Source organism: Mandrillus leucophaeus, unplaced genomic scaffold (genome assembly GCF_000951045.1).
Source record: "Mandrillus leucophaeus isolate KB7577 unplaced genomic scaffold, Mleu.le_1.0 Scaffold1559, whole genome shotgun sequence".
In the NCBI taxonomy this organism is placed as follows: domain Eukaryota; kingdom Metazoa; phylum Chordata; class Mammalia; order Primates; family Cercopithecidae; genus Mandrillus; species Mandrillus leucophaeus.
The window spans coordinates 64,462-91,209 of record NW_012101542.1 but is presented as its reverse complement, the minus strand read 5'-3'; the positions used below and the strand labels follow the sequence as shown (position 1 = coordinate 91,209).

At 36.1% G+C, this 26,748-nt stretch overlaps 1 protein-coding gene across 1 annotated transcript in view; it reads right to left on the bottom strand.

Moving 5' to 3' along the window:
• Positions 1–26,748, bottom strand: part of LOC105536160 (UDP-glucose:glycoprotein glucosyltransferase 2) — a 159,990-nt gene that overhangs the window by 79,023 nt on the left and 54,219 nt on the right. The window contains exons 13-18 of the mRNA XM_011975435.1: positions 23,623–23,812; positions 16,568–16,726; positions 16,145–16,230; positions 6,912–6,996; positions 3,179–3,264; positions 304–399 (exon numbers count right to left, since the gene is read on the bottom strand). Coding sequence (XP_011830825.1) covers positions 304–399; positions 3,179–3,264; positions 6,912–6,996; positions 16,145–16,230; positions 16,568–16,726; positions 23,623–23,812 — 702 coding nt within the window. The remainder of the gene's footprint in view (positions 1–303; positions 400–3,178; positions 3,265–6,911; positions 6,997–16,144; positions 16,231–16,567; positions 16,727–23,622; positions 23,813–26,748) is intronic.

The window sequence follows — 26,748 nt, the reverse complement described above, 5'->3', positions numbered from 1 at the left end:
AAAAAAAAAAAGCAAGGTGTAAATCAGTATGCTCTTTGTTACTATTTGGGTAAAAGGACTTAAAAAACTGAAATAAATAAATAAATAAATATACACACATATATATATTTACGTGTGTGTGTGTATCTCTTTAGCAGGATGTAAAAATAATACTATGGGTTTCCTGTGAGAAAAGGAACTGCATATCAAGGAAACAGAGGCGGGAATTTTTTTTCCCCCCAGTGTATATTCCTTTACTTTTTTTGAAATTTGAACCATGTAAATATTTCTTCTTCAAAATATAAAGTTAAAAAATATACCTACCTTAAAAAACGTTCATATAAATGACCAGAAGCAACTGAAAAAATGTTTAGGACATCTTTTTCCTTTTTTTCTTCTTTATGCAACCTTATTGTGAAACTTGGAATAAAAAAGTAATTGACATTTCTTAAACATACATATGGAAACATTGTATGCCTAAATACTAAATATAAGCAATAAATATAGAAATGTATTTCAAAATAGTTAAGCTATAAACACTATAATATTTACAAACTAATATTAAAATATTTGACAATATCATTTGAAGCTTTATGAGCTTTTTTTTAAATTTGCAATATGGAATATAATTATATTGTCTCTAGGTGAATGGGCTGTTATTTTTTAATTTCTGTGAGTTGCCAAAGGTTGTTTTCGGAACAAAGAATGAATTACAGCTTGACATGGCCATATCTAGTGTACTGAAACCTTAAACAGGCCAATAATGAGGGAAGGAACAGAATACGGAAGTGTGGAACTATAGCACAGCAAGAATGTATGTGGTAACAGGGTAGGTGTCTGAGTGCTGCTGATGGGGCTCACCAACGCTAAAATATTTTTAAACCACCATCTACAATTTGGAGCTCCTCTGACCAAGCAGATTTTCTCCTCCACGCAGGGTATGGAATACCCTCTTGGTACTGTGGATGATTTCCATGACAAAGAAAGCACTAGGGAGCCATGTCTACTCCCTAGTTTATATCATGGTAGCGTCATCTGGGCCCAGTTGTCATTTTCATTACATTTTTGGAGTTAGACCACCTCCATTTCATTTTTGTATAGGCCCATTTCATATACAAAAATGACTGAATCTTTTATTTACAGTATTCATAAAGTACAAATTCATCTTTTTCTTCCTAAACATTTTGAAGTATTTTTATATAAACAGATATTTAGAATGAATAAAATTTGGTAAACTTACAGTCATCATTAAAGGTATTTTGCAAAATATAGATTGTTATAGACAGAAGCATTTTTCAAATCTTGTAATCTCCCAAATAAGAAAAGAAGTTGATTCAGTGGCAAGAAAAAATAATCATTCTAAGTTAGAACTAAAAGTAAGACGAAAAAAGTCAAAGCATCATAAGACACACAATACTATGTATCTGGAGCAGTTAACGTCCCAAAAACTTACCATCTCTGTTTCTAACAAAGCATTTTGTTTTTTGTATCCTTTTTATATAGCAAGCGGCTATATTTCGTTTTTGGTATCCTTTTTATATAGCAAGTGGCTATACCATAATTAAACAGTTATCTTCAATCATTCTTATCTCTACCTTCTAATTTTAATGGAAGCTCTTAGATGGATACTCTTAAAATTGTTCAGATTCTATTCCATTATCCCCTGTCAAACATACCTACCCTCTAAATCATCTCAATGAGTGGCCTCGATCCTTTATCAGTAACTTGTTCAAAGCACACACTGTGATAGTAACATTATTTTTCTTACCAAACAAGGAGTCAACTATAGAAAAAGAGGCTTAAACTGGGCAAAATCCAAAATGATGGAAGTGTTTTTGACTAGTATAACCAAATATGTTTAAGTTGGTGAATCTATTTTGGCTAACATTTCTATTTCTTATCTTTGATCAAAATGATTAATGGTTTGCCATCATAGCTCACATAGGGTTCAAATCTCTAAAATGGACATTCAAAGTTCTTTACAACATGCATCTACAGGAGACAGCTTTTGTTTTTGCTCACCGAACACCTGTTCCCCTTCTAGTAACAACCTGGTATTTCAGGGGGAATCATTCCTCCTCCCATCTCATCCTATGAGGTTTAGGTGGGACAGGCCTTCCCACCAGTTCTAGAAGTAGGCGTATGACTCACGCTTGGTTATCAGAGTCACAGAAATCAGTTCAGTTTGGGACACATAGCTATAGTTGGACCCATGAATCAGCCTTGGAACTTTTACTGGAACTGTTTGGAAAGAGGCATTTTCCTTCCACTGGAAATAGTAAACTTTTAATTTTAAAAGTCTATCTTAAAATGGAGGAGACACAGAAAGAGTAGACCTAAGAGATGGAGAAAGACTGTATCCACACCACATCACCCAATGGCCAATGCCAGGTATACTCCTGGATTCTTTAGATATCTGTCGATATATTCCTTATGTAGGTTTGTTTTTCGAGACAGGGTCTCACTCTGTCACCTAGGCTGGAGTGCAGTGTTGCAATCTTGACTTAGTGCAGCTTTGACCTCCCAGACTCAAGCAATCCTCCCACCTCAGCCTTCTGAGTAACTGGAACTACAGATACATGCCACTGTGACTAGATAATTTTTAAACTTTTTGTAGACACAGGGTCTCACTATGTTGCCCAGGCTAGCCTTGAACTCCTGGGCTCAAGCAATCCTCCTGTCATCACCTCTCAAAGTGTTAGGATTATAGGTGTGAGTCACAACGCCTGGCCTGTGTTCCTTTTTAAACTAACAATAAAACAGTATAGGTATCAATCTAATATAAACAGTCCCTATTATTTTCAAGTTGCAGCTAGCTAGGCTACTTTCTTTTCTTTGAGGAACATATCCAATCTTTTTGCCTTCATGTAACCGCCTTCACTCAGTCTTTAACTTTTGAAATCCTGTCTTGTCCTTTAAAACAGATCTTTGCCACACACTTCGTCAAGGAGTATTTCCTGAGGTTCCTTGTAAGTGGATGTATAATTTTTCTCCATTGGTTTGTCCAGTATTTTATTTTCATCTGTCTTACAGCTCTAGTTTCCTATCTTGTACATAGTAGTAACATTTATGTATTTATCTTATCCCTCCTAGATTAGAGGACCTTTGCTTTACTTAAATTTTCACTGCCTGTGGAACTTCCACATACTAGACTTCTGGATCAATCTAGCGATGTGTTAAAATATTCATTAGTAATTACCTTTTAATGGAATCCCACATTCCTTTTGTTTTTTCATCTTCATCAGTAAGGATATCTTCCTTAATTTTGCCTGTTTCTTTTTTCACCTAGATAGCAAGGCAAAAAGATTAGAATTTGGCTGCTTTAATATCGTGCTGTATGGTTAGAAAGTGAAACATACTGGGCGAGATTACCCATAGAAATCTAAGATTGACAGTTGCAGTAACCAAAGACAGGCAATATCTTAGCACAACGTTGTAAACAATCTGGTCTTCAACTATCAATTCAACCTCTTTGTTCAGTTTCTTCGGTGGTTACTTCCATATTGCTAAATAATGTGCTTGCACTTGTGTTTACTAATTTATCAGCTTTAGGCATTATCTACTAGTATTTCTGAATTCAGAGTTTAGACATTATTTACTCTTTGTGATGACAGATGAATAGCTCACTTATTGTCATCCTTCCCTTTCCCTATTTGTCTGGAAATTTTGGTAGTAATATGTTTATCTTCAGTTCTTCTACTGAGTATTTTTTGTCATTTTAAATAGTATCTAAATCTCTTTTTTTATTCCCACAATCCCAACAGTTTCTCGGGTATAATCTGTTTATAAGGACACTACTATTTCTATGATTTCCTTCTACCTCCCAACTTATATTAGTTAAACCTTGACTTTAGCATTTGTAAATACTGATAACATTTACATTTAGTTCAGTAAACATAACTGTGTCTGTTGCATTTTGCTATGGTGATTCTAAAACTTGAAAATCAGTAAAAAGTGTTCATTATGACAGTGTAAAAATTAACCATTGAAGAGTCGGAAAATCTACTAAAACTCTATTTCCTCTGTGCAGTTATGGTTTTAGTATAGTACAGCATAGTTATAGTTTCCTCCTATGGTCACCATGCCACTCCCAGGAGACTCTTGCTGGTTCAGATTAATTTTCCTTTCTTACATTCCACCAGCAGAGAACTATTTTTTCCTGGAATTTCATGGTCCTTACTTTTTCTTGTGGGGAGATATACAAATATGTCTTCTTTATCACAGACATAATCTTTTCCAGTTTATTACTCATGTTATCTAATTGTCTGGAATTCTTGTCTACCTGAAGACACTTTTCTTAAAGTTCAACAATTAACTGTTTCTTTCTAGATTTTCTTTACATTGGTTTACAGATTAGTTTCACCATTTCTTGAACGACTGATCTTCTTTCTTGATCTTGATTTTCATCTTCATTGTACTGCCAAATGTCTCCAAGAAGGTGTATGAAAAATAATTTTTCTAAATCTTCATACTTCAGAAACTAACTTTTTACCTTCACATTTGATTAAGAATTTGGCTAGATACACAATCTTGGGTTCGAAATAATTTTCCTCAAAACACTGAAAGATTTTGCTGTCTTTTAACAGCTAAGTATTTTGAAAATGAAATTTTGATACTAGTGCTGTCATTCTATTGCAGTTACGCACTTTTCCTTCTTAGTAGCTATTATAATCTTGTATGGGCCATTTTCATTCATCCTACTTCATAATTTGTGGACTCTTTTGACATGAACATTTTTCTCTCTCAGCTTTAGGACACTTTCCCTCCTCCATCTTCTCTGTTGTTTCTAGAATTCCTCTTAGCAGGCTATTGGATTTCATGGGCTGATCCTCTATGTTGCTTATCTTTTCTCCTGTTTTTCTATCTTTTTACTGTAATTCTGAGAAACAGATGGTTAGGCGATAAAACTGTGTTATTAGAAAACAAACTGAAGGTGGTCGGGCGTGGTAGCTCATGCCTGTAATCCCAGCACTCTGGGAGGCTGAGGTGGGTGGATCACTCGAGGTCAAGAGTTTAAGACCAGCCTGGCCAACATAGTGAAACCCCACCTCTACTAAAAATACAAAAAATACACGCAAACACAAAAATTAGCCAGGCGTGGTAGCACATGCCTGTGGTCCCAGTTACTCAGGAGGCTGAGGCAGGAGGATCACTTGACCTTGGGAGATGGAGGCTGCAGTAAGCCAATATCGGGCCACTGCACTCCAGGGTGAGCAACAGAGTGAGACTCTGTCTCAACACAAAAACAAAAACAAAAACAAACTACTAAAAGACCTAGGTATGGGTAGGTTGTAGAATATTTGTAATTGGTATCTTTCATCAATTCATAAAAATTCTTAGTCATTATTGCTTCAAATGTTACTTGTACTCCATTCTTTAATTATCTTTGAAATTCCATTTAGGTTAATTTTATTTATCCAACAAATATTCATAAAGTGCTTTATCTTATCTTCATAACCGTCCTGTAAGGTATATTCCATTGTCAACCCTATTTTACAGATGAGGAAATAAGACAGAAAGAGATTAAGTAATCCGTCCAAGGTCACATAGCTAGTGAGTGGCAGAGCCAGTTTTAAATCCACTACTGGTAATCTTAGACTTTCACACTAGCATATGTGTGTGTGTGTGTGTGTGTGTGTGTGTGAATGCTCTCTACTATATTTTCTTTTTTTCCTGTCTCTGTTGCATTCGGTATACTTTTTCTGGCCTATCTCCCAACTTGCTAATTTTCTCTTAAGGCATGTTAAAGCTATCTACTGAATTATTAATTTTGGTATTGTATTACTCAGTTTCCAAAGTTCTACTTTAAAAAAATCTGATATACATGTTTTATAGTTTCACGTTCCCTGCAATTATTTTCAAACTCATCTTTAATTTCTTTAAAAAAAGTACAGTTGTTTCAGAGGTTATTCTAATAATTCTAATATCTTGAGTCTTTGTGTATCGGTTTTCTGTTTCTGCTGGTTTTGTTGGTTGGTTAACTTTGACTATGAGTTGGCCTTTATACCAGAAAAATTTGATTTGCAGCTTAGGCTATTGTAATCTTATTCCATAGATTTATGGATGTCTCTTCTAGACACCTCTATATCCTATCAATCTGGAAAGATTTTAGTACCAATTCAAGGTTCAGGATTCCCTGGCCTACTTAGCTGACACAAATTTGGGCGAAAAGAATATGAGGAATAATTTTTTATGTTTCATCCTTAGCCTGAAAATAGAGCTAGTTTATTGTAGAGACGGTCTTCTAATAGATTATTTTATTTGGGTTTCTGGGTTTTAATTTTTGTTCCCTAACCCATCAAAATAAATAAAAATGGTAGTTTAAAGTGTGACAGGACAGAAAAATGTTCCCAGGACAACAGTAGCTTCCTTGGGTCAAGAGAAGTTTCTGTGCTTGCTTATTTCACTAGACTCTTATTTTCCCTTTAATTTTGGTTTTGTGTTTCCTTATTATCCTTATTATCTGATTATCAGTTCCTCATTGTTTTTAAGATTTTTAAAAACTTGTATCTAATATTTTCACTAGTTTTAAGCAGGAGGGTTGGTCCAAAAAAAAATCTGCTATCATTAAAAACTCCCTTTCTCTCCCTCTTTAAAAAACATCACCTTCTCTTTTTAGAACTAATTTTTCAGTGCATGTTCCTGATCTCATCTCTAGAGTCCAATTTGTAACATTATTTGGCTACAGATAGATTTAGTAGATATATTCACAGTTATCATAATGTAAAAAAAAATCCTTCTCTTCTATCTTCAAGTTCTGTTTTCCTTTGTGAACTAAATCCTCTTCTTTTTTTTACTGCTGGAGTTCAAATATAACATTTTAGGTTGTAAAATTGTAAAGTTAGTTGTAAAATAAATCAATTAATTAAAAAACAAAGAAGATAATTCTTAATATTAAGAACAAAGCCTATAAAAACCTCTGCCCCACATACTTTTACTTCCAGTATCTTGCTTTTGAAGCTGTTTAATACAACAATGATATCTTCTAGGTCTGCTTGAGAGTCAGTTCCTTCATGCCTAAAAGTAGAAAAATGTGTCCATAATTAATTTAAGGACATACAATTATGATGTCAGAAATAACAGAATAAACTCATTTTGCAATAAACATAAGTCCAAAATCACTAGTGCATATATCATGTTCTTCTGTTTCTATAGTCAATTAAGATATACTATAATATGCTGTAGTTTTCAAAATTATCCAATAAATTTTAACTTAGTACACATTAAAATTGTACAAAAGTAACTCATTAAATTCAACACTACCCAATCACTCTGAACGTTCAAATTACGGCTTATCTTTGCTGTTATATACCAAGACTATCACAAAACTAAAATCTTCCATATCCCTGATATATTGCAATGATAATTACAATTTTTTACACTTCAAAGTTGTTTATATATCAACGGAGTTCTACACTATCTAACTTTTTAATATCCATCAGTCATTTTCAAATGCCAAAATTTGAAATACATTGTTAAACTAATGAGACTGAAAATGTGTCTATGATGTCCATCTGCATCACTTGAATGTTTCCATTTTGTATTACATATAATGCAGTTTTTTCTCCCTTTTTCAAAATTGCTTAAACAAATACGGCAATTGTGCTCCAAAATTATTTTTTCAAACCATTCTCACTATAGTATGGACTAAAAAATTCTATCATATTTACAATAAAGTTGAATTTTGTTGAAGGGGAAGTAATCAGATGTCAAATCAGTAGCTACTTTTGAGTTGTTATATATAATATATACTTTTAGTATTTTTCCAAAATGAACACCTGGGGAGTCTAGCACTATCATGACTGACATGTCTTTGACTTTCTCTTACTCCCAATTCCCGAGTTCAGGTGGTTAAACCAAAGTAACAGGCAGAACTCTGTCCAACAATCACTACTAGAAAACAGAAAGAAGCTAGGTGTGATGGCTTATGCCTGTAATCCCAGCACTTTGGGAGGCTGGGGTGGGAGAATCACTTGAGTCCAGGAGTTTGAGACCAGCCTGGGCAACACAGTAAGACCTCGTTTCTGCAAAAATTTTTTAAAAATTAGCTGTGTAGTGGCCACTGGGTGTGGTGGCCAGTGCCTGTGGTGGCCAGCTAGTTAGGAGGCTGAAGTAGGACGATTGCTTGAGATTGGCAGATTGAGGCTCCAGTGAACTGTGAGCCGTGATTGTGCTATTGCACTTCTGTCTGGGCAAGAGAGACCCTGCCGCAAAAAAAAAAAAAAAAAAAAGGATCTCACTTGTATTGTAGAAATATTGTCAAATTTCTTAAAAACTTTCAGCTGCTTACAGTCACAAACACTGCTCAAGGGCAGTGGCAACTTTAGACATTTAATCCCCTGTCCACTGAGACCCAGAGTATAAAGCCAGCTAGCATAGCACTACAGCTAGACCTAGACAAATTCTAAAGCAGATCTTTTTCCATTTCCATCAGGTAGCAGAGGTAGTAATGGTGATGAGTTCTCATTTTATTTCAGGCACTGTTTTAAGCACTTCATAGATGCTCACTCGCTTAATCCACACAACCATCCTTTGAGGAAAGTACAATTATTATCCTAGATCCAAATTAGTTTAGATAGTCTAGCCCTTCACCACTGTACTATCAGACCTTTACCTACAATGCCAAGCACTTGAAACCTCTGGATACATGAGGAAAATGAGCAGCGTAAATGAAGGCAACAAGCTAAGCAGTCAGAGGAAATAGACTTCATTGATAAGGCATTAATGCAGAAAAAAGGGAAGCATTCAAATAATTCATATTCTCAATGAGATTCAAGAGAATACTGAATCTCAGTAAAATCCATTTACTTCAAAATGAAAGAATTCACTATGTGTCAGAAAGCATGATTAATAAAAAAGAGCACTCATACATATGCCTCCTGAAATTCTAAAAATCATTTATATTTTCAGAGAAGAAATGTAAATCAGATTGGCCTCATATTTTTCATCCAAAACACTAACTGGTAAGAAACAATGATGAAGCCTTGTTTCAAGCATTCTGAATAAAATTATAATGCTGTTATTCAATACTTAGGAAAGTTATAATTCATATGGAACTGCAAAAGAAATTTTTAAACCTTTGAGGACTACCTCAAAGTTTTAAACATTTGAGGGTACACTACTAATGTCTCTGAAAAAACTTATTTGTGGAAAGGTGTTGTATATTATGATATGGCAGGCAACATGTCATCTTTTACACTGCAGGAGTTAGAAAGCTACACCCATTTTTGTTTGTTGTTGTTACTCAACTCTTTTGCAGCTAAGGTTTTGGTTGATAATTAGATTCTGCTAAACAGATAGATACATTTGCATATTATTTGGAACTTAGAAGTGAGTGGGGCAATGTGCTGACGCTTGCCTAGCTTCTTTTGTCAAGCATAGTCATGGAGACATTGAGGTTTTCTACATCAGTGTTCCAGTGTGTAATTGCTTAGTTTTCTGGGTACCAAAGGCCAGTTGATGTGTTGCTGGCAGCAGCTTCTAACTTTCTCTCACTTCTGATGATGGGAAAGTAGCAGCTCTTTCTGGTTGGTCAGTTCCTTGGCTTTGTTCTCAAGCATTCCTAGGATCCAGCCCTCCTGGAGAGCTTGCTCCACCAATCCTTTCTAACACAATGTAAAAGCATCCGATTGCTTGCGTTAAATACTTCTGTGATAATGTGAAGTCAGCCATCTGCTACGATTTGAATGTCCCTCCCCTCCAAAACTCATGTTGAAACTGTATTGCCACTGCGACAGTATTAAGAGGTGGGATCCTTAACAGGCAATTATAGGTGATGAGGCTCCACCTTCATTGGGTGGAAGTGGTGCTATCACAAAAGGCCAAGTTTGGCCCTCTCTTGCTCTCTCTTGTACTTCTGCCTTCTGCCATAGGGCAATGCAGCAAGAAGGCTTCTGCCAGATGCTGTCCCTCAATCTTTCCAACCTTCCAGAACTATGAACCAATAAATTTCTGTTCATTATAAATTGCCCAGTCACAGGTATTCTGTTACAGCAGCAAAAAATGGCCTAAGACACCATCTAAACATAAAATGAATGTGAAAATTAATAGACATATACAAACTGTGATCAATAGTGAATTCATTAAAATTTACATTTAACTAATGATAATATGATAGCAAAGAACTAAATAGAATATTGGGGGTAAGGGTAAAAGGATGCTAGAATGCTTCCACTGAAATACCAATGAGATAGCTACCAGACACCGAAGTGAGTATGCATAGTCATCCATTCTCAATACCCTCACAATATGCAGATTGCTCCTCAGAGAGATTAAGCATATACAAATGTTCAGAAAAGCGATTGTGTGAGATGAAGGCAGAAGAGTTTCCTTACAGAGAGCTGTTGCCAGATTGTGAGTCTCCACCACTACACCCTGTGAGGATGGAAGGGGAAGAGTATTGCCTTCTCATTCTAAACTCAGTAAGGTAGACACTTTAAGGAGAAAACACTTTGCAATACATATTCTGAAGCTGGGATGCAGAGAGGACTCATGTGTGGGAAAGTTAAAAGTGTACCATGGAGCAGGACTGGATATTTGAGGACTGATTAATTGCTTTAATTGAGAAGTCAGGAGAGTGCTTATTGCCTCTGCAACTGGTCTGAACTAGAGTTTGTTGGGCAACTGATGTGTAAGTATTTCTACAGATCAGATGCAGCCAAGAAGGAGAGCGATTTGGTTTGTTGTTACGATTGGGTAGTCATGTGTCCTGCCAAGATGGCAAACAGGAGGTACGAGGAGACCACACCAACAGAACCAGGAAACTAGAGAGTGAAGTACAGCAATAGAGAACTTTTAACAGTCCACAGAGAGTGAGTTTTAACTACTACAGAACCAGCAAAGTTACGGTGGACCAACTCAAGTACCTGCAGAGAAAGAACGGAAAGCCTTGTTTAACATCTCTCTCCTTCCTCCTGTATAAAACATAGGAGAAACAGTTCAGTCTCAAAGGTACCAAACTAAAATTAATTACAAGTATTACTTTGGCAGAAAAGATTTTTCTAAAGATTTCAAGTGAGAAGTCTAGCACAGTAATTTGGCATTGAAGGTGCATAAAGTATTGTCTACAATTAGAAAAATCTGAGCAGCATTTGTCTAATTTTGGTAGAACTACAAAGAAATAAAGGAGAATAATTTTGAGACTTTTTGTATTCAAGGTAAGTAACAGCCAATACTGAGTATACACAAATAATCTGCAGTTAAAGACTATAAAAAGATTGACAGACACAGAAAGAACACACTGTGGGCATTATGCCTCAGAAGTGGAAAGCCAAATTTAAAAATATCAAATAATTTAGTCATAGCTTTAAAATCTGAACTTAGAAACTCATATTAATATTATTTTAGCTTAGATTTTTAGCAGGTTTCAGGAATATTTTTCCTAATTTTAAAGTTAATATCAATTAGAATTAAAACATAAACCTTAGGATAAACAACATCAGTTTTCGTCATATTTTATATTGACCTCGTTAGACTTTTTATTATACAGTAACATGTATTTTTTTTCTATTTTGGATAGCTAGTAACATTAATTGTATGTAGAATTAAATTATGACTAAGTATATGGTTTTATTGTTTATAAGTAATACAAACAAATTTGTTAGTTATTTCTACTGCCAAAAGTTGTCTGTGAATGAGAAAAAACAATTTTCACTAATATGTTAGTGGTACTTCAAATATAACATCAAGAACTATTTTCTCTCTAAAACATCTTTATGAACTGTGTATGATAAACAATAATAGTAAAGAAGATAAAATAGAAACTAAATCATGTATAGTTTTAGTTTTACATAATACATGTGCTATTGTATAACTGTATTTGTAAAGAAGGAATAAGTGGAGAGGAAATGGACATTTACTCAATATTCTATGATGATTTTCTCATTTAGTCCTTAGCAAAACCCCATAAGGGAGGTAGGATTATTCCCTTTTGTAACGAGGAAATAAAGACTACAAATAGCAAAGAAACTTATACAAGATCATACAGATAGTTGGTGGTACAGAAGGGATTTGACTTACAATTCAAATAAAGGGTTTCTCCCTTTGCAAAACATAATGGTGAAACAGTAGTGGCAGATATAGAAACACTGAGTTCCTGGCAATGTAGTTTGCACAAAATTTAAAAAGCTGAAACAAAGCATGAATGCTTCTTAAAATTATATCTTGAAACCATGGCTTTTATAAGGGTCAATATAAATGTTACAGTCTATTTTACTCATTTTCTATACTACCATAGCACTCTTTCATAGCACTTAGAATATATAATAGTCACTCATTTTCTTGACTATCTTTTCTACTGGAATGAGTTTTGGGAGGGTAGGAACTGTGTATCTGTAATGGGAATGACACACCAAGGTAGCATGGGTTGCTGCCTAGGCATTAGAATATCATACCCAAATGGGTCTAGCTGGTAGCCAAAGATAAGAACTTAGAGGCACCCTTCCTGCCTCGCAAACTGGGCTTCTGTTGTCCTGCCTTCCCTTCAAACAGACCAAAAGTGACCCGTGCTCTATTCCCTTATATATACTGTTAGTTGTGTGCATGCTCTCTTTCTCTCTGCCTGACTCCTCTTCATTCTTGCCTCATGTGACCTAGAAATGGGGCCCTTCCTGCCCAAGATTTATAAGTAATAAATCTTTGAACTTATTTCTTATTGTGGTGGTGTATTAAGTTTGCATCACCCATCGGAAGAGCCAGGGACTATCCCGGACCGGGTTTTCTTGGAGATGCTGGGAAAAACACAAGGTTGGGTTCTAAGTGTCACCATGATGGTCAGGCAAGCATAAACTGGACATGGGTCAGACAAGAGCCACACAGGCCTCTGTCAGTACCAACAAGTTTCCTGTGTGAGGGAGCCTGGGTCTGGGGTCAGACAACTATGAATTAGACCATCCACCAGGTAAATGAAGTGTCCCATGAAAGGCACACAGTAAACACTCACATCCAGCTGCCTTTCATTCCTCATTAGGGCAAGGTCACCAGCCACTCCAGTACTGGAACTCAATTTGGCTGGGGGTTCTCCAAACAGCATTGTTCAACTGCTGTCTCCAATACTCCCCCTTATTTTTGCCTGCTTATTCCACCTCACCAAGTGATTTCTGTCACTATAGTTTGTATTATCTAGTGTTTTATAACTTATAAAAGGAGACATGCAGTAGTACAGTAACCCCCATTTATTCACAGGGGATAGATTCGAAGACACCTAGGGGATGTATGAAACCATGGATAGTAGCAAACCCTAAATGTATGTTTTTCCTATACACATATGTCTATAATGTTTAATTTATAAATTAGGCAAAATACTCTTGCCCTTTGTGGTCATTAAGTAAAACAAGGGTTACCTGAATACAAGCACTGTGATCCCATGACAGTTGATCTCATAACTGAGAATGCTATTAAGTGACTCATGGGCAGACACCTGACAAAGGAATGATTTTCCAGGTGGAACAGAGCAGGATGGTGTGAGAGGTTATCACACTACTCAGCAGTGCATAATTTAAAACGTAGGGTTTATTCTGGAATTTCCCACTTAATATTTTCGGACTATGGTTAACCATGGGTGAGAGAAACCACAGAAAGCAAATTCTTCTTCTCCCCTCCTCTCCCCTTTCTCTCCATCCCCTTCCTTCTCCTCCTCCTTCTTCTTGAGACAGGGTCTCACTCTGTTGCCCAGTCTGGAGTGCAGTGGCATGATCATGGCTCACTGCAGTTGTCACCTCGTGGGCTCAACTGATCCTCCCATCTCAGCCTTCCAAGTAACTAGGACTACAAGTGTGTGCTACTGTGCCTGACTACTTTTTTTATTTTATGTAGAGGTAGGTTTTGTTATGTTGCCCAGATTGGTCTCAAACTCCTGGGCTCAAGCAGTCCTCCCACCTTGGCCTCCCAAAGTGCTAGGATTACAAGTGTGAACTACCATGCCTAGCCTAAGTGTAAATTTAAAGTTTCTAGGAACTGTCAAATTGTTCAAAAGTGGTTGTACCATTCTACATACCCAATGGAAGTGAAAAACAGCTCCTGTTACTCCATAGCCTCACCAACACTTGATATCATCATTCTTTTTATAAAGTTAGTCATTTTAATGGCATATCTTGTGGTTTTAATGTAGATTTTCTTAATAACAAACAATGTTAAATATATTCTGTACTTATCCATATATCTTCTTTGGTAGAGTGTCTGTTCAAGCCTTTTGCACATTTTTTGTTGGGTTATTTGTTCTCATAGTGAGTTCTGATAGTCTTTATATATTCTGTATATAAGTTCTTTGTCAGACATATGCTTTGCAAAGATTTTCTCCCAGTCTGTGGATTGTCTTTTCATTCTCTTTTTCAGTCATTTACATAAACCCTTTTAGTATGAATATTAACACATTCTGCAATAAAAATTATGCTTAATAAAGGGCTTTCTCAGATCCTGCTGGGATATATGTCATAATATATGACATGTGTACTGTATTAACTTTCCAAACTAAAAACTTCTAAATTCTAAAACACATATGGCCCTAAGAGTTTTAGATGAGAGATGTGCATGTCTACTCACCACCTGGAAGGTTCCATCTGTGGTATGACTAGTAACTTCCTATTAATTCTTCAAAACTCTAGATCATCTCTATCATCTCTAATGTCAATACTGACTTCCTCCTACCCACCACTACAATAGAACTAAGCATCCCTGGCTCCGTGTGCATAAGCCATTAAGCACATTTATTAACTGACACTATGAGCTAGGCACAGTATAAAAGGGAAAGAGTGGTGAAAAAAAGATACAGTAACCCCTACTCCTATATTATCTTTGTTGAGCACAATGTGTGGTATAATAAAAGATGCTCAATAAGTATTTATTGAAAGCAATGAAATCTAGAGATATTTATTAAGGGTATAAAAAAGACTTTATCAAGAGTTGGCAAACTATGGCCAGTAAACCAAATCAGGTTTATGGTGTATTTTTTTAATAGCCCTAAGCTAAAAATTATTTTTACACTTTAAAATGATTGTTAAAAAAACAATTTTGACAAAGACCATACGTGCTCTCAAATGAACATTACTTACTTACTTTGGCTCCTTACCAAAAAAGTGTGATGATCCCTGCTTTCTACTGATGAACAGGAAAATTTTTGTGCAAAAAACCAATTCCAAATTGAATATGACCCAAGGATAATGGTGTTGTTATATAAGATATAATGTATACTATATTGTCATTAAATGATCAATATATCAATTATGCTGGCAGAGGGAAAAGTCTAAGAGCCTGAATTTGTGGGTGCTGGCCTGGCATTGGGGCTGGGCAACAGCTTAGGGCTTCTGGGGTAGGCCTCGTGGTTGGGCAGGCTTGGAAACTGAACCTACCAGGCAGATTTGGAGCTTGGGGCTACAGGATCCGGCAGCTGAATCTTCTGGTACCAGCATTAAGTTGGGGCTATGGGGCCTACTTGGCTTTGGGTTTTATTGGGGTGGGCATGGTTTTGGGGTCCAGGACAAAGTCTGGTGCTCACTTCCCTCTCCTTCCCCCTAGTGGGTATCTCTCCAGTTGTGCTGAATCAGGTTGAGAAAGGAGTGATGTATGTAATGTAAAATTATCCTTTCTACACTGTTCAATGTGTCTTTCTTATTTCTGTGCTACACTGCACTGTTGTAATAGCTCACCTCGTTCCTTAGTTTTTATTAAGGTAGTTTCATGTGTGGAGTGCATAGTTGTTCAAATTGATGTTTCTGCATGGGTATGAGCACCGGAATGTCTTATTTTGCTCTCTTGCTGATATTCAGACCTAACCCTTTTTTTGTTGTTGTTGTTGAGACAGAGTCTTGCTCTCTGTCCCAGGTTGGAGTGCAGTGGTGCAGTCTCCGCTCACTGTAACCTCCGCCTCCCAGGTTCAAGTAATTCTTGGGCCTCAGTCTCCCAAATAGCTGAAGTTACAGGTGTATACCACCATGCCTCGCAAATTTTTGTATTTTTAGTAGAGACGGGGTTTTGCCATGTTGGTCAGGCAGGTCAACTCCTGGCCTCCAGTGATCTGCCTGCCTCGGCCTACCAAAGTGTTCGGATTATAGACTTGAGCCACTGCGTCAGGCCAATCTTAACATTTTAATTGTTGTTTTGATGATCTTGGTTGTATTACACTAAAAACATATTTATGTGTAAAAATTTAAAAGCAGTCCGCATAACTCACCCAATTATTTGATAAATATCTTCAGATTTTCCTTGGTGTAACCTCAGTATCCAAGCACCTGGGTTTGCTTTTAATTGAAAATACCCCTTTTAAGATGAGAAAAAAATAATCATTGAGTAATACGACTAAAAACCATCTAATTGTTCATGAATACACAAATGATCCAAGAAAGTATTTACTAACTGTAGAATGAATAAATTCTATAAATCAATTCCAAGTAAAGAGATTTTACAATAACCTGTTAAAAGAATATTACGAAAGTATGATTTTCCCCATTTTTGTTTATCTTATTCAAAGATTTAATTTTGTTTTCTGCAAACTGTTCAGCAACAGCAGAATAAATATTATTTCATTTTACTCTTAGGAAAACAGAGAATTTCACCAAAACATCAAATTAAATATCATCAATTAAATAATACTTACATGATTGGCCATCACTATTGTATCAACCACAACTGGTTTATTTTTTGTGCCTAGTGTGAACTGCAGACCCCGAGGAGGCTGTTCTGTCACTTTATCAAAGCAATGTCCTTCGAGGAGTAAGTATTCTAGTTCATATTCTGCTGTAACAGTTTTCTCAGTCTGTGGAGGAAGTATGTCATTGTTTTTGGTGTTAGTAAAACTCATAAAACAAAATTTTGAAAAAAAATAAATGTGATTATTTTAATACTGGCCAATGTATTTTGGTGGGTAACTTCAAGTCTGTCTTTTACACATCAGTGAATTTATGAATTGAATTGATTTCTTCAAGACAAAAAGCTTATGATAAACTTTTTCTTTTTCATGACATTAGCTTTACCGGAACCTCATGATATATGCACCAGTATAACCAAGCAGGAAAGACATGAACATTAGATTTAGATGGGAAATTCCTTAAAGAATCTGCTTCAGTTTGCTATTGTCCTGAAGCTACCACTTCAGACTTAGCAAGAAAGCTAACTTACTATCTATCGGCTTTCCTGTAATTAAAAAAATGTCTATAATCAACTAATTATAAATTGATCAATATAATTCATTTTTAAAGTTAATTTTAAAAAATTAATAAAAATTAATTTTCCACTTCGCAAGTGGAAAGAAGAAAAAACAGAATGCACCTCAACAGAATAAATACTAATATAAACATCAACACACTGATTTCTATTTCTTGTCTTCATAAAATTTTTTATAAGTAACCTGCCTTTTCATTAAACATGGTTTTCTAAGAGCATGTCTCTGTCTCTATAAACATCTTTTAAAATGGCTGGACATTCCAGTTGTTTCTGGATTTTTCTCTGTTGCAAATGTTATGATAAATATTTTCAAGATAAAGCTTTTTCTCTACTTCATATGACTAGCATAACTAAACATGAAAATAAATCAAACAGTAAGTGATTTTCACAAATTGAGAATTCTGTTAAGGTTAAAGACAGTGATATTGCCTATATTTAATCTTATTTCACCATATTAGGTTTTCAACACTATTGTTTAGTGTGTTTAGGATAGAGTATTTGGATATATTCTGTATTGTATAGTTGTTTTCCTTGACTGCAATTATCTCAGAAATAATAATTACAATATTTGTTTATAGCATTTCTTTTTTTTTTTTTTTTTTTCAGATGGAGTCTCCCACTCTCGCCCAGTCTGGAGTGCGGTAGCACCAGCTCGGCTCACTGCAAGCTCTGCCTCCCGGGTTCACGCCATTCTCCTGCCTCAGCCTCCCAAGTAACTGGGACTACAGGTGCCCACCACCACACCTGGCTAATTTTTTTGTATTTTTTTAGTAGAGACACGGTTTCACCGTGTTAGCCAGGATGGTCTTGATCTCCTGACCTTGTGATCCGCCCGCCTCGGACTCCCAAAGTGCTGGGATTACAGGCGTGAGCCACTGTGCCCAGTCTACGGCATTTCTTTCTTGATTCCTGTTCTTATTTTACTGGTTTTAAGAACAAAAATTAAGTAACTTCTCTGAAGACAGTATTTGTTTCAACAACTTTAGCTGAATTCTGAATTTGTTGTTGAATTACTATTCTAGGGATGAACTTTACATAATTTATTAACCTATATCCAGAGTCTTTACAGCAATTTACTTGACTGGAAAGATTTTCATGGGATAGTCTCAGAATAATATGAGAATGTTAAAAATTAGAAAAAGATTGTAGAGATCATGTAGTTCAACACCCTCACTTTACAGACAAGGAAGCTATACACCAAAGTGACTGTAAAGTAAAGCTCAATTATTTTATTATGAATTAGGTACTAGGGAAGAGTCTAAATACACTTACCCAGTTTGTGAATAATAGTATCTTCTTAATTTTATAATTTATTAATGTGAAAATTTATCTTGTTCCTATAGATTTATATAACAGACTTCAATTCTGTTGACTTATTCAAACCACAACATAAAAACACAGCCAATTCCTTTTCCAAAGAGTTCTAGTGAATATTTTAAGTTTTCATAGAGGTGATTTAAGTTAAATTAGTTCCAATTTTCAAAACTCATTTATTTATTTATTTGTTTGTTTGAGACAGGGTCTCACTCTGTCACCCAGGCTGGAGTACAGTGGCACGATCTTGGCTCACTGCAACACCCATCTCCTAGGCTTAAGCGATTCTCCCACCTCAGCCTCCCGAGTAGCTGGGATTACAGGAACAGGCCACCACTTCCAGCTAATTTTTTGTAGTTTTAGTAAAGATGGGGTTTTACCACGTTGGCCAGATGGATCTCGAATCCTGCCTTCAAGTGATCTTGGCATCCCAAAGTGCTGAGATTATAGGTGTGAGCCACCGCGCCTGGCCACAAAGTTCACTTTTAGCAAAAATATGAAAGTTAGTGATCTTTTTTGACATGTTTCAATCTTCCATTTATATTTTTATTTTCTGTTCTAAATATTAATTGTTGATACAGACATAAATTTAATACCTTTCAAATATATCCTTGAAAATGTATTAATTTTTCTTTTTTTTATTATACTTTAAGTTCTGGGGTACATATGCAGAATGTGCAGGTTTGTTACATAGGTATACACATGTCCTGGTGGTTTGCTGCACCCATCAACCTGTTATCTACATTAGGTATTTCTCCTAATGCTATTCCTTCCCCTAGCCCCTCCGCCCCGCAACAAGTCCCGGCCTGTGATGTTCCCCTCCCTGTGTCCAAGGAACATATTAATTTTTCTAATAGGATATTAATTGTATTATTCTTCTGTGGCTGAATAGCTAAGTGTCTTCCTTTAAGAAAAGCTTAAGTTTAATAATAGACATTAACATTTGGGTTTGTTAACAATTGTCTGTAAATACGTTAATCTAGTATTTTTGTTGCCATTGAATGTGATTTTGTGTAACTGCAGACACATTTTCCCAAGTTATTAATAGCAAAGCCATAACACATATCTTGATCTGTGATCTGAACTCTGACAAGCTATCTGATAGTGGAGATGGATAAATGACAGTACAGCTTATTCTTGAATCTTATCTTAAGGCATGTGAAGGCTGAACTTAATGACTTTAGTGCAGTCTGAACTTTAAGAAACTATTCAGGACTCTGGGCAAAAATCCAAGAAAGAGTTAAAGTAAGGAATTCGTTTTAGATAATTAGGTGGCTTGAGGCATGTAAGGTACAGTAGTCTTCCTTTATCTGTGGTTTCTCTTTGTACAGTTTCAGTTACCCTCAGTCAACCATGGTCCAAAAATACATGAAAAATTCCAGAAATAAACAACTCATAAGTTTTAAACTGTGCACTGAGTATTGTAATAAAATCTCGCATGACAGTGCTTGTGTTCAAGGAACCCTTATTTCACTTAGTGACCCCAAAGCACAAGAGGATGATGACCTACTTTTATAATTGCTCTATTTATTATTAGTTATTAAGGTTAATCTCTACTGTACCTAATTTACGAATTAAATCTTATCATAGGTAGGTATGTATATAAAAAAAACAAAACATGGCCGGGCGCAGTGGTTCACGACTGTATTCCCAGCACTTTGGAAGGCTGAGGTGGGTGCATCACGCGGTCAGGAGATCAAGACCATCCCGGCTAACACGGTGGTCTCTACTAAAAATACAAAGAATAAGCCACGTGTGGTGGTGGGCGCCTGCAGTCCCAGCTACTGGGCGGGGCGGGGACAGCAGCTGAGGCAGGAAAATGGCGCGGACCCGGGAGGCGGAGCTTGCAGTGAGCTGAGATCGCACCACTGCACTCCAGTCTGGGTGACAAAGAGCAAGCCTCTGTCTCAAAACAAAACAAAAAAAAACAAAACAATGTATATAAGGTTAGGTACTCTGTGTGTTTTCAGGTATCCACTGAGTGGGTCGGGGTATCTTAGAACAAATTCCTTGTGGATTAAGGGAGACTTCTAAAGTACAACTATTCTGATATATAGATTTCCAAGTTAGTTAAGGTTTGGTTTAAATTTCTAAGTTTTGCAGAAGGGACAGAACTCTTCACTGCAAATGTGACCTTTTCCCAAATTTTTTAAGCGTTTGATCATGAGAGATATAAATTTCATATATTATGCACTGAGAGAATAAACTGAGCCCAAGATGAACTGTGTTCATCTAATTTATAATATAGCATTATTTAGGATCTATACCATATCTCTGGCAATCAAACAGAGATTCTTTCACAATTATATTTGTAATGAATATATCAATAAATATGAATAAAACAGATATCAAAATTATTTGTTTCAGAGGGGTTAATGCATTTTTCTGCGAATTCTCTTTAACAGAGTCACATCCTATTTCCTGTTAGCAATCTTTTATTTTTTGCATCTTCTCTTCCCTTGGTAAGCACCATTGTTGTTTCAGGTGTTTTGATATCTTTCAGACATATGCTGTGATAAAATATAATTAGAGAGTCTTTGGATGCAGTTCTAACAATAATTGCTGAGAATAGCTGTCTCACTTTTAGCTTTTTTTTTTTTTTTTTTTTTTTTGAGACAGAATCTCGCTCTGTCACCCAGGCTGGAGTGCTGTGGCACAATCTTGGCTCACTGTAACCTCCACCTCCCGGATTCAAGTAATTCTCCTGCTCAGCCTCCTGAGTAGCTGGGATTACAGGCGTGCACCACCATGCCTGGCTAATTTTTGTATTTTTAGTAGAAACGGGGCTTCACTATGTTGGTCAGGCTGGTCTCAAACTCCTGACCTCATGATCCACCCGCCTTGGCCTCCCAAAGTGCTGGGATTACAGGTGTGAGCCACTGTGCCTGGCCTAGCTTTCTTAATCATTTTTGTCACCTTTAATTATGGAATTAATGCTGGTTGTGCAATAATGTCAATGTAGTGACAATCATGTGAACAAAGTCTTGCCAAGGGAGAATTTTCCCAGATCAAGTTTTTCCAGGTGTTTATATAGTGTTTGGGAATTAGGTGTAACCAGGATTATTTGCACAAGTTAGTATATGGTGGTAAATATCTCACTGTTAGTCTCATTTTTGCCAGGGTGTACACACTTTTCCCCTTTGTCTAAAAATCCTTTCTACTATACCAAATGCCTTTGTTATTTTTCCAGGATGGTTGCAGAATATTTTAAGTATGTATAGCACACAATGAAAAAGATGAGCCTGAGGTGTAGTTAACTTTTACAGATGCTAGAATTTATAATCTCCTTTTGTTTATTCACCTAAACTATGAAAACACAGGAAATTTTCCTTCATCCTAGTCTTCTAACTTCAGAGTCAGAGCTAGTGTTCATCTGAACACCTTCTAAAAAGACGCTATTAGATTTGACACTCACTACAAAAAAAAGTTTTAGTTAATCTCCATCAGCTGTTGAATAGCTGCTGAAATTTTCACCAGCAGACAATTTAAAATCTTTCCTAAGCTGTACTAATTTCTCCCACTACAAACACTTCACACTTTTGGATAGGGTGTTTAAAAGTTACCTTATTGAGTATATTGCCGCACTCTCTTTATGAAGAATTCCAGACTCTGTTAAGAGATCTGACTGATCATGGAAAACACAGCGATTTTTTTTTTCACTTCTTGTAAGATTCATTTGTTAACTTTTTCTCATTAATGATATTAGTTTGCTGCTTTTTCTCTAAATTTGAAGGACTGATATTAGAAGATGGTTATGACTGAGTTTTAGGTTTTTAGGTGGGTTCAGCTGGGAGTGATGGGGAGTATGTTACAGAAAAGTGATTTAGGATCCCACAGAATCCACACACGAGTGGATCACAATAAACTTTCCTAGAAGGAAAATCTTTAGGCAAAAGGTAATGCATAATCATGAGACATAAACATTATAAACAATCTTAACCAAATTATTACAGGTAAATGTTTATGCTTCGGTCAGGGCAATGGCTATATTCTATAGGAGGTATCAGACACAAAGAGTTGGAAATAGGTCAGAGGGATGACAATGAGGAGAAGGAAGTATTTTTTCCTCATTTTCTGGATACCAAGTGATATGGTTTGGCTCTGTGTACCCACCCAGATCTCACGTCTAACTGTAATCCCCACGTGTCAGGGGAGGGGCTTGGTGGGAAGTGACTGGATCATGGGGGCAGATTTCCCCCTTGCTGTTCTCATGGTAGTGAGTACTCATGAGGTCTGATAATGTAAAAGTGTGTGGCACTCCCCTCACACTCCTGCTGTCACGTGAGCGGGGCCTGGCTTCCCCTTCCACCATGATGCCATGATTGTTTCTGGAGGCCTGCCTCCCTAGCCATGCGAAACTATGAGTTAATTAAGCCTCTTTTCTTCTTAAATTACCCAGTCTCAGACAGTTCTTTATAGTAGTGTGAAAACAGACCAACACACATATCTTAAATTCTTCTAAAATGCTTCCCTTTTTTGTGGTTTCTGAATTCCTTTTCTCATTCTAAATTCAATGTTTAAAAGACTCAGTTTAGTACTTTCTTTCTGTGCTGTGAATCACAACAGCTGAGGCAGAGAATTCTGACTACTCACTAGACAAGGGTCATATAGGGGGTGATGAGAAGGAGGTATACCTGGCCTGCAGTATACCGCAAATTTTGTTTCCTACTTTCTACCCTAATCTAGTTAGGACTACTTTCTCTGGCTATGAGCTATAAGGCAAAACAAAAAAACAAAAAACAAAAGCAAACAAACAAAAAAAACAAAACCAACAACAATGAAACAGTTTTGGGTGAAATTTGCTCTCTGAGTTAAAAACTAAACTTCAAGAGCAAAATAAGTACTTAATGGTGTAGTACTAAGCTGCCAAGTGTTTCTCTCCATATTTTTGACATTGCTCATCTTAGAGAAGTATCTTTGTAAGTAAGTAGTCTGAGGCAAAAAGAAAGAAAGAAAAAAGGTAAAGACACCTAGGAACTTGGAAAACCAGAGAAGCTGAATTTGGAAATGAGAAAAACCTAAAAATCAAAGGAAAGACTGGATCAGGACCTAGAATATAAAAAAGAATATTCTGGTAAACATTCATAGTATGATCGCTCACTTGCTACAACTGTAATAGCTGATAAGAATTTATCCTGTTTCTCTCTCTTTATACGACTATACACAATAACTTACATCCTTTAAGTGAATATTATCAAGGTCACAGTTGCTGTGTACTGTTTCAACCAACCAGCCTTCTGGAGTAATCATGTTGAGGGTTAGGAGGGGTGATTCAGGAATATCCAAAAATTTTGCCACTGGTCCCAGAGAAGAAACGTCATTAGCCCCTGACATCAGTTCTGGTTCCAGAACAAAACGGTAAAAGCTGTTAATAAAACATAAAAATACATAATGTGACCAAAACTGAGATTTTTCTTCTAAAATATTTTTAAAATTGAAAATGGCTTAATGATCTGACCAGAAGTCTACAAACAAAAAGACTAAAACACACTATACTGCAGAAGAGTTAATGCTTATAATAGACAATCATTATTTTGTTGACACTACTATCTAAGTCTATGAATATTGTCTACCATTGTTAACTATTCCTTAATGAACATGATTAGAATCCCTTTAAGATATACCTGACTTATGCAGGTTCTAGTAGTTTATGATCTGTTATTGTATTACGATTTGTATGCATCCTCCTTCAAATCTGACCATGGTCTATTTTTCAGCTATTTTATTAACTTTTACCACCACTAATAATATGAAGAGAAATGATAGGAAACAAGTGAAATTCAAGCTGAAATTCTAGCTCCACTTTTAAAAGCTCAACTAAAAACAGGATTAAGTTGAAAGCAACTGCTTAATAGCACTTTTAGACTTAACTTCACTTTTGCTGTATTTTAACCTCATCCTTCAATATTGTGCACAAGAATTATTATGTTACGCTATCAAGGCTAGTGGCTTTTACTATTTTGAGACTGCAGTCAAGGTGTCAGCTGTGCTGTAGTTCTCTCAAGGCTCAACAAGGGTAGGATCTACTTCCAGGTTCATCTAGTTCCTCAAGGGTTGTCTGAATGAGGACCGCAGTTCCTTGCTGGTAGTTGTCTGCAGACTTCTCGCAGTTACTTCCCAAAAAGGCATCTCCAACATGCTTCAAAAGAGAAGCACACAGAAGAGCCACAGAGAGAGAATGTCAGCAAGACAAAAGTTACAGTCTTTCATGACCTAATTGCAGAAGGGAAATTCCATCACTTTCACAATATTTTGTTTTATGAGAGCCAAATCACTAGGTCCAGCCCTCGCTCCAGGAGAACTTACAGTGTGAGTCCCAGGCAGTGGTGATCACTGGGAGCCATGTTATGCAGATAGACAAAGAAAATAAAAAGAGGAGAAACAGGAGAGAATACAGTCATGAAGTAAATGTACAAAACAAATTCTTGCTGCAGTGGAAATATCAAAGAAAAAGTATTCTGTGAATGTTGTAACAATTTCTTTGTGACTTAGTAAATACAATTTCAGTGGCAAAGAGGAAGTTAAAGAGGAACTGCAGTGGAAGGTACAGTGAATGAGACATGAAGACAGAATCTGACCATTCTTTGAAGAAATTTAGATAAGAAGGAATGAAGAAGAGGGAAAAAAAGGACTCTAGAGGAGAGAAAGTTAAGGGAGCAACTTTTTAAAAAATTGAATAACTGTAAGAACTGAAAGAAAAAAGCTAGTATAGAGACTAAAGATCCAAAAGAGAGAATATGTGATATAGCAAGGATCCAGAACAAACAGGAAAGCATGAGATCAAAACAGAGAGGGAATGGTTACCTAAAAAAGAAGAAAGATGCCTCATTCTTTTCCTACAATACAGGAAGGCTGAGGAAGTATAGCAGTTAAGAGTAAGGAGTTGAGGGGATTCCTGCCCTTAACCTGTCTCATCTCTGAGAAGAATAAATTTACTAAAAGGAAAGGACTGGGAATAAATGTGTACGCTAGATTGCTTGATATATGCTACTGAGTTAATAAGATTCTGTTGAACTGCTAGTTAAAAAAATAACTGTTTACTCCAGTACATTATTTCATCTAGAAAAGTCAATTCTTTCCCTCCCAGTAGATTATGCTTGCTTATATGTTCAATAATCCTATTCTTTATTATATAATGTGATGTTTTACAGAGAGGATCCCTACTCCTGTGAATAAAAATTCTGTACTCATGGAACTAACAAACCTTTCAATTAGTAGCTAAAAAGTTTAAAGTTTTTGTTCAGATGTAAAAAGCCATGCCATAAAATTTAAAATACAAAAGACACATGAGAAGCATAAAAACTGAATGAGATATATGGACAAGAGTCTTGAGGGACAATGAATAAGTCCTAAACTTTCACTTAAATTTCCCACATTTTCCAGTTTATTGCTTTCCAACTATTAAAAATACTTAGGTTTAAAATGTCTGCTCTGGCTGGGCACAGTGGCTCATGCCTATAATGCCAGCATTTTGAGAGGACAAGGCAGGTGTATCTCTTGAGTCCAGGAGTTCAAGACCAGCCTGGAGAACATGGCAAGACCCCGTCTCTACAAAAATACAAAAACAAAAATCAAAAAACCACAAAACTGTGCGTGGTGGCATACACCTGTTGTCCCAGTTACTCAGGAGGCTGAGGTGGGAGAATCACCTGAGCCTGAGAAGTCGAGGCTGCAGTGAGCTGTGATGGTGCCCCAGCCCGGGCAATGGGAGTGAAAACCAGTCTCCAAAAAAAAAAAAAAAAAAAAAAATTTCTGCTCAAGGCAACAATCTACAGTATGTCAGTTGTAACAAATACAATTTGAAAAGTAAACAAGGAATGAACAGAATGCTACCTTTCTATCTTGTATGTGTATGCATACTTTTTTTAGAATTACATAATTAAATACTACAGAGATGAGCACATTAATAAGTCTTAAAAAGCTACACTAGTGCAATGGTACATACCCTGTTTTCTGCCCAATGACACATGAAGGAGAATTGAATATTCCTATCAATAAGAATGGCTCGCAATGACAGTGATTATGATCCAAAAAGAAGAGAATGGGTATATTTTTGTCCCCTCTTGAGAGAGAATGTTATTTCAACACAGGGGTGTTAATGAGGAATATTTGTATATAATTATAAACAATGTTTTTTTATATCTCTGGCAGGTTATTCTAAACTAATTGTATCCTAATACCCCCAAATAGTAAATGTGATGATATAACCAAATAGTAAATGTGATGATATAATAAAGATCATTTTGGTAATTATGATAAACCAAAAATGGTTTAATTCCACCTTATTTCCCATTGATATAT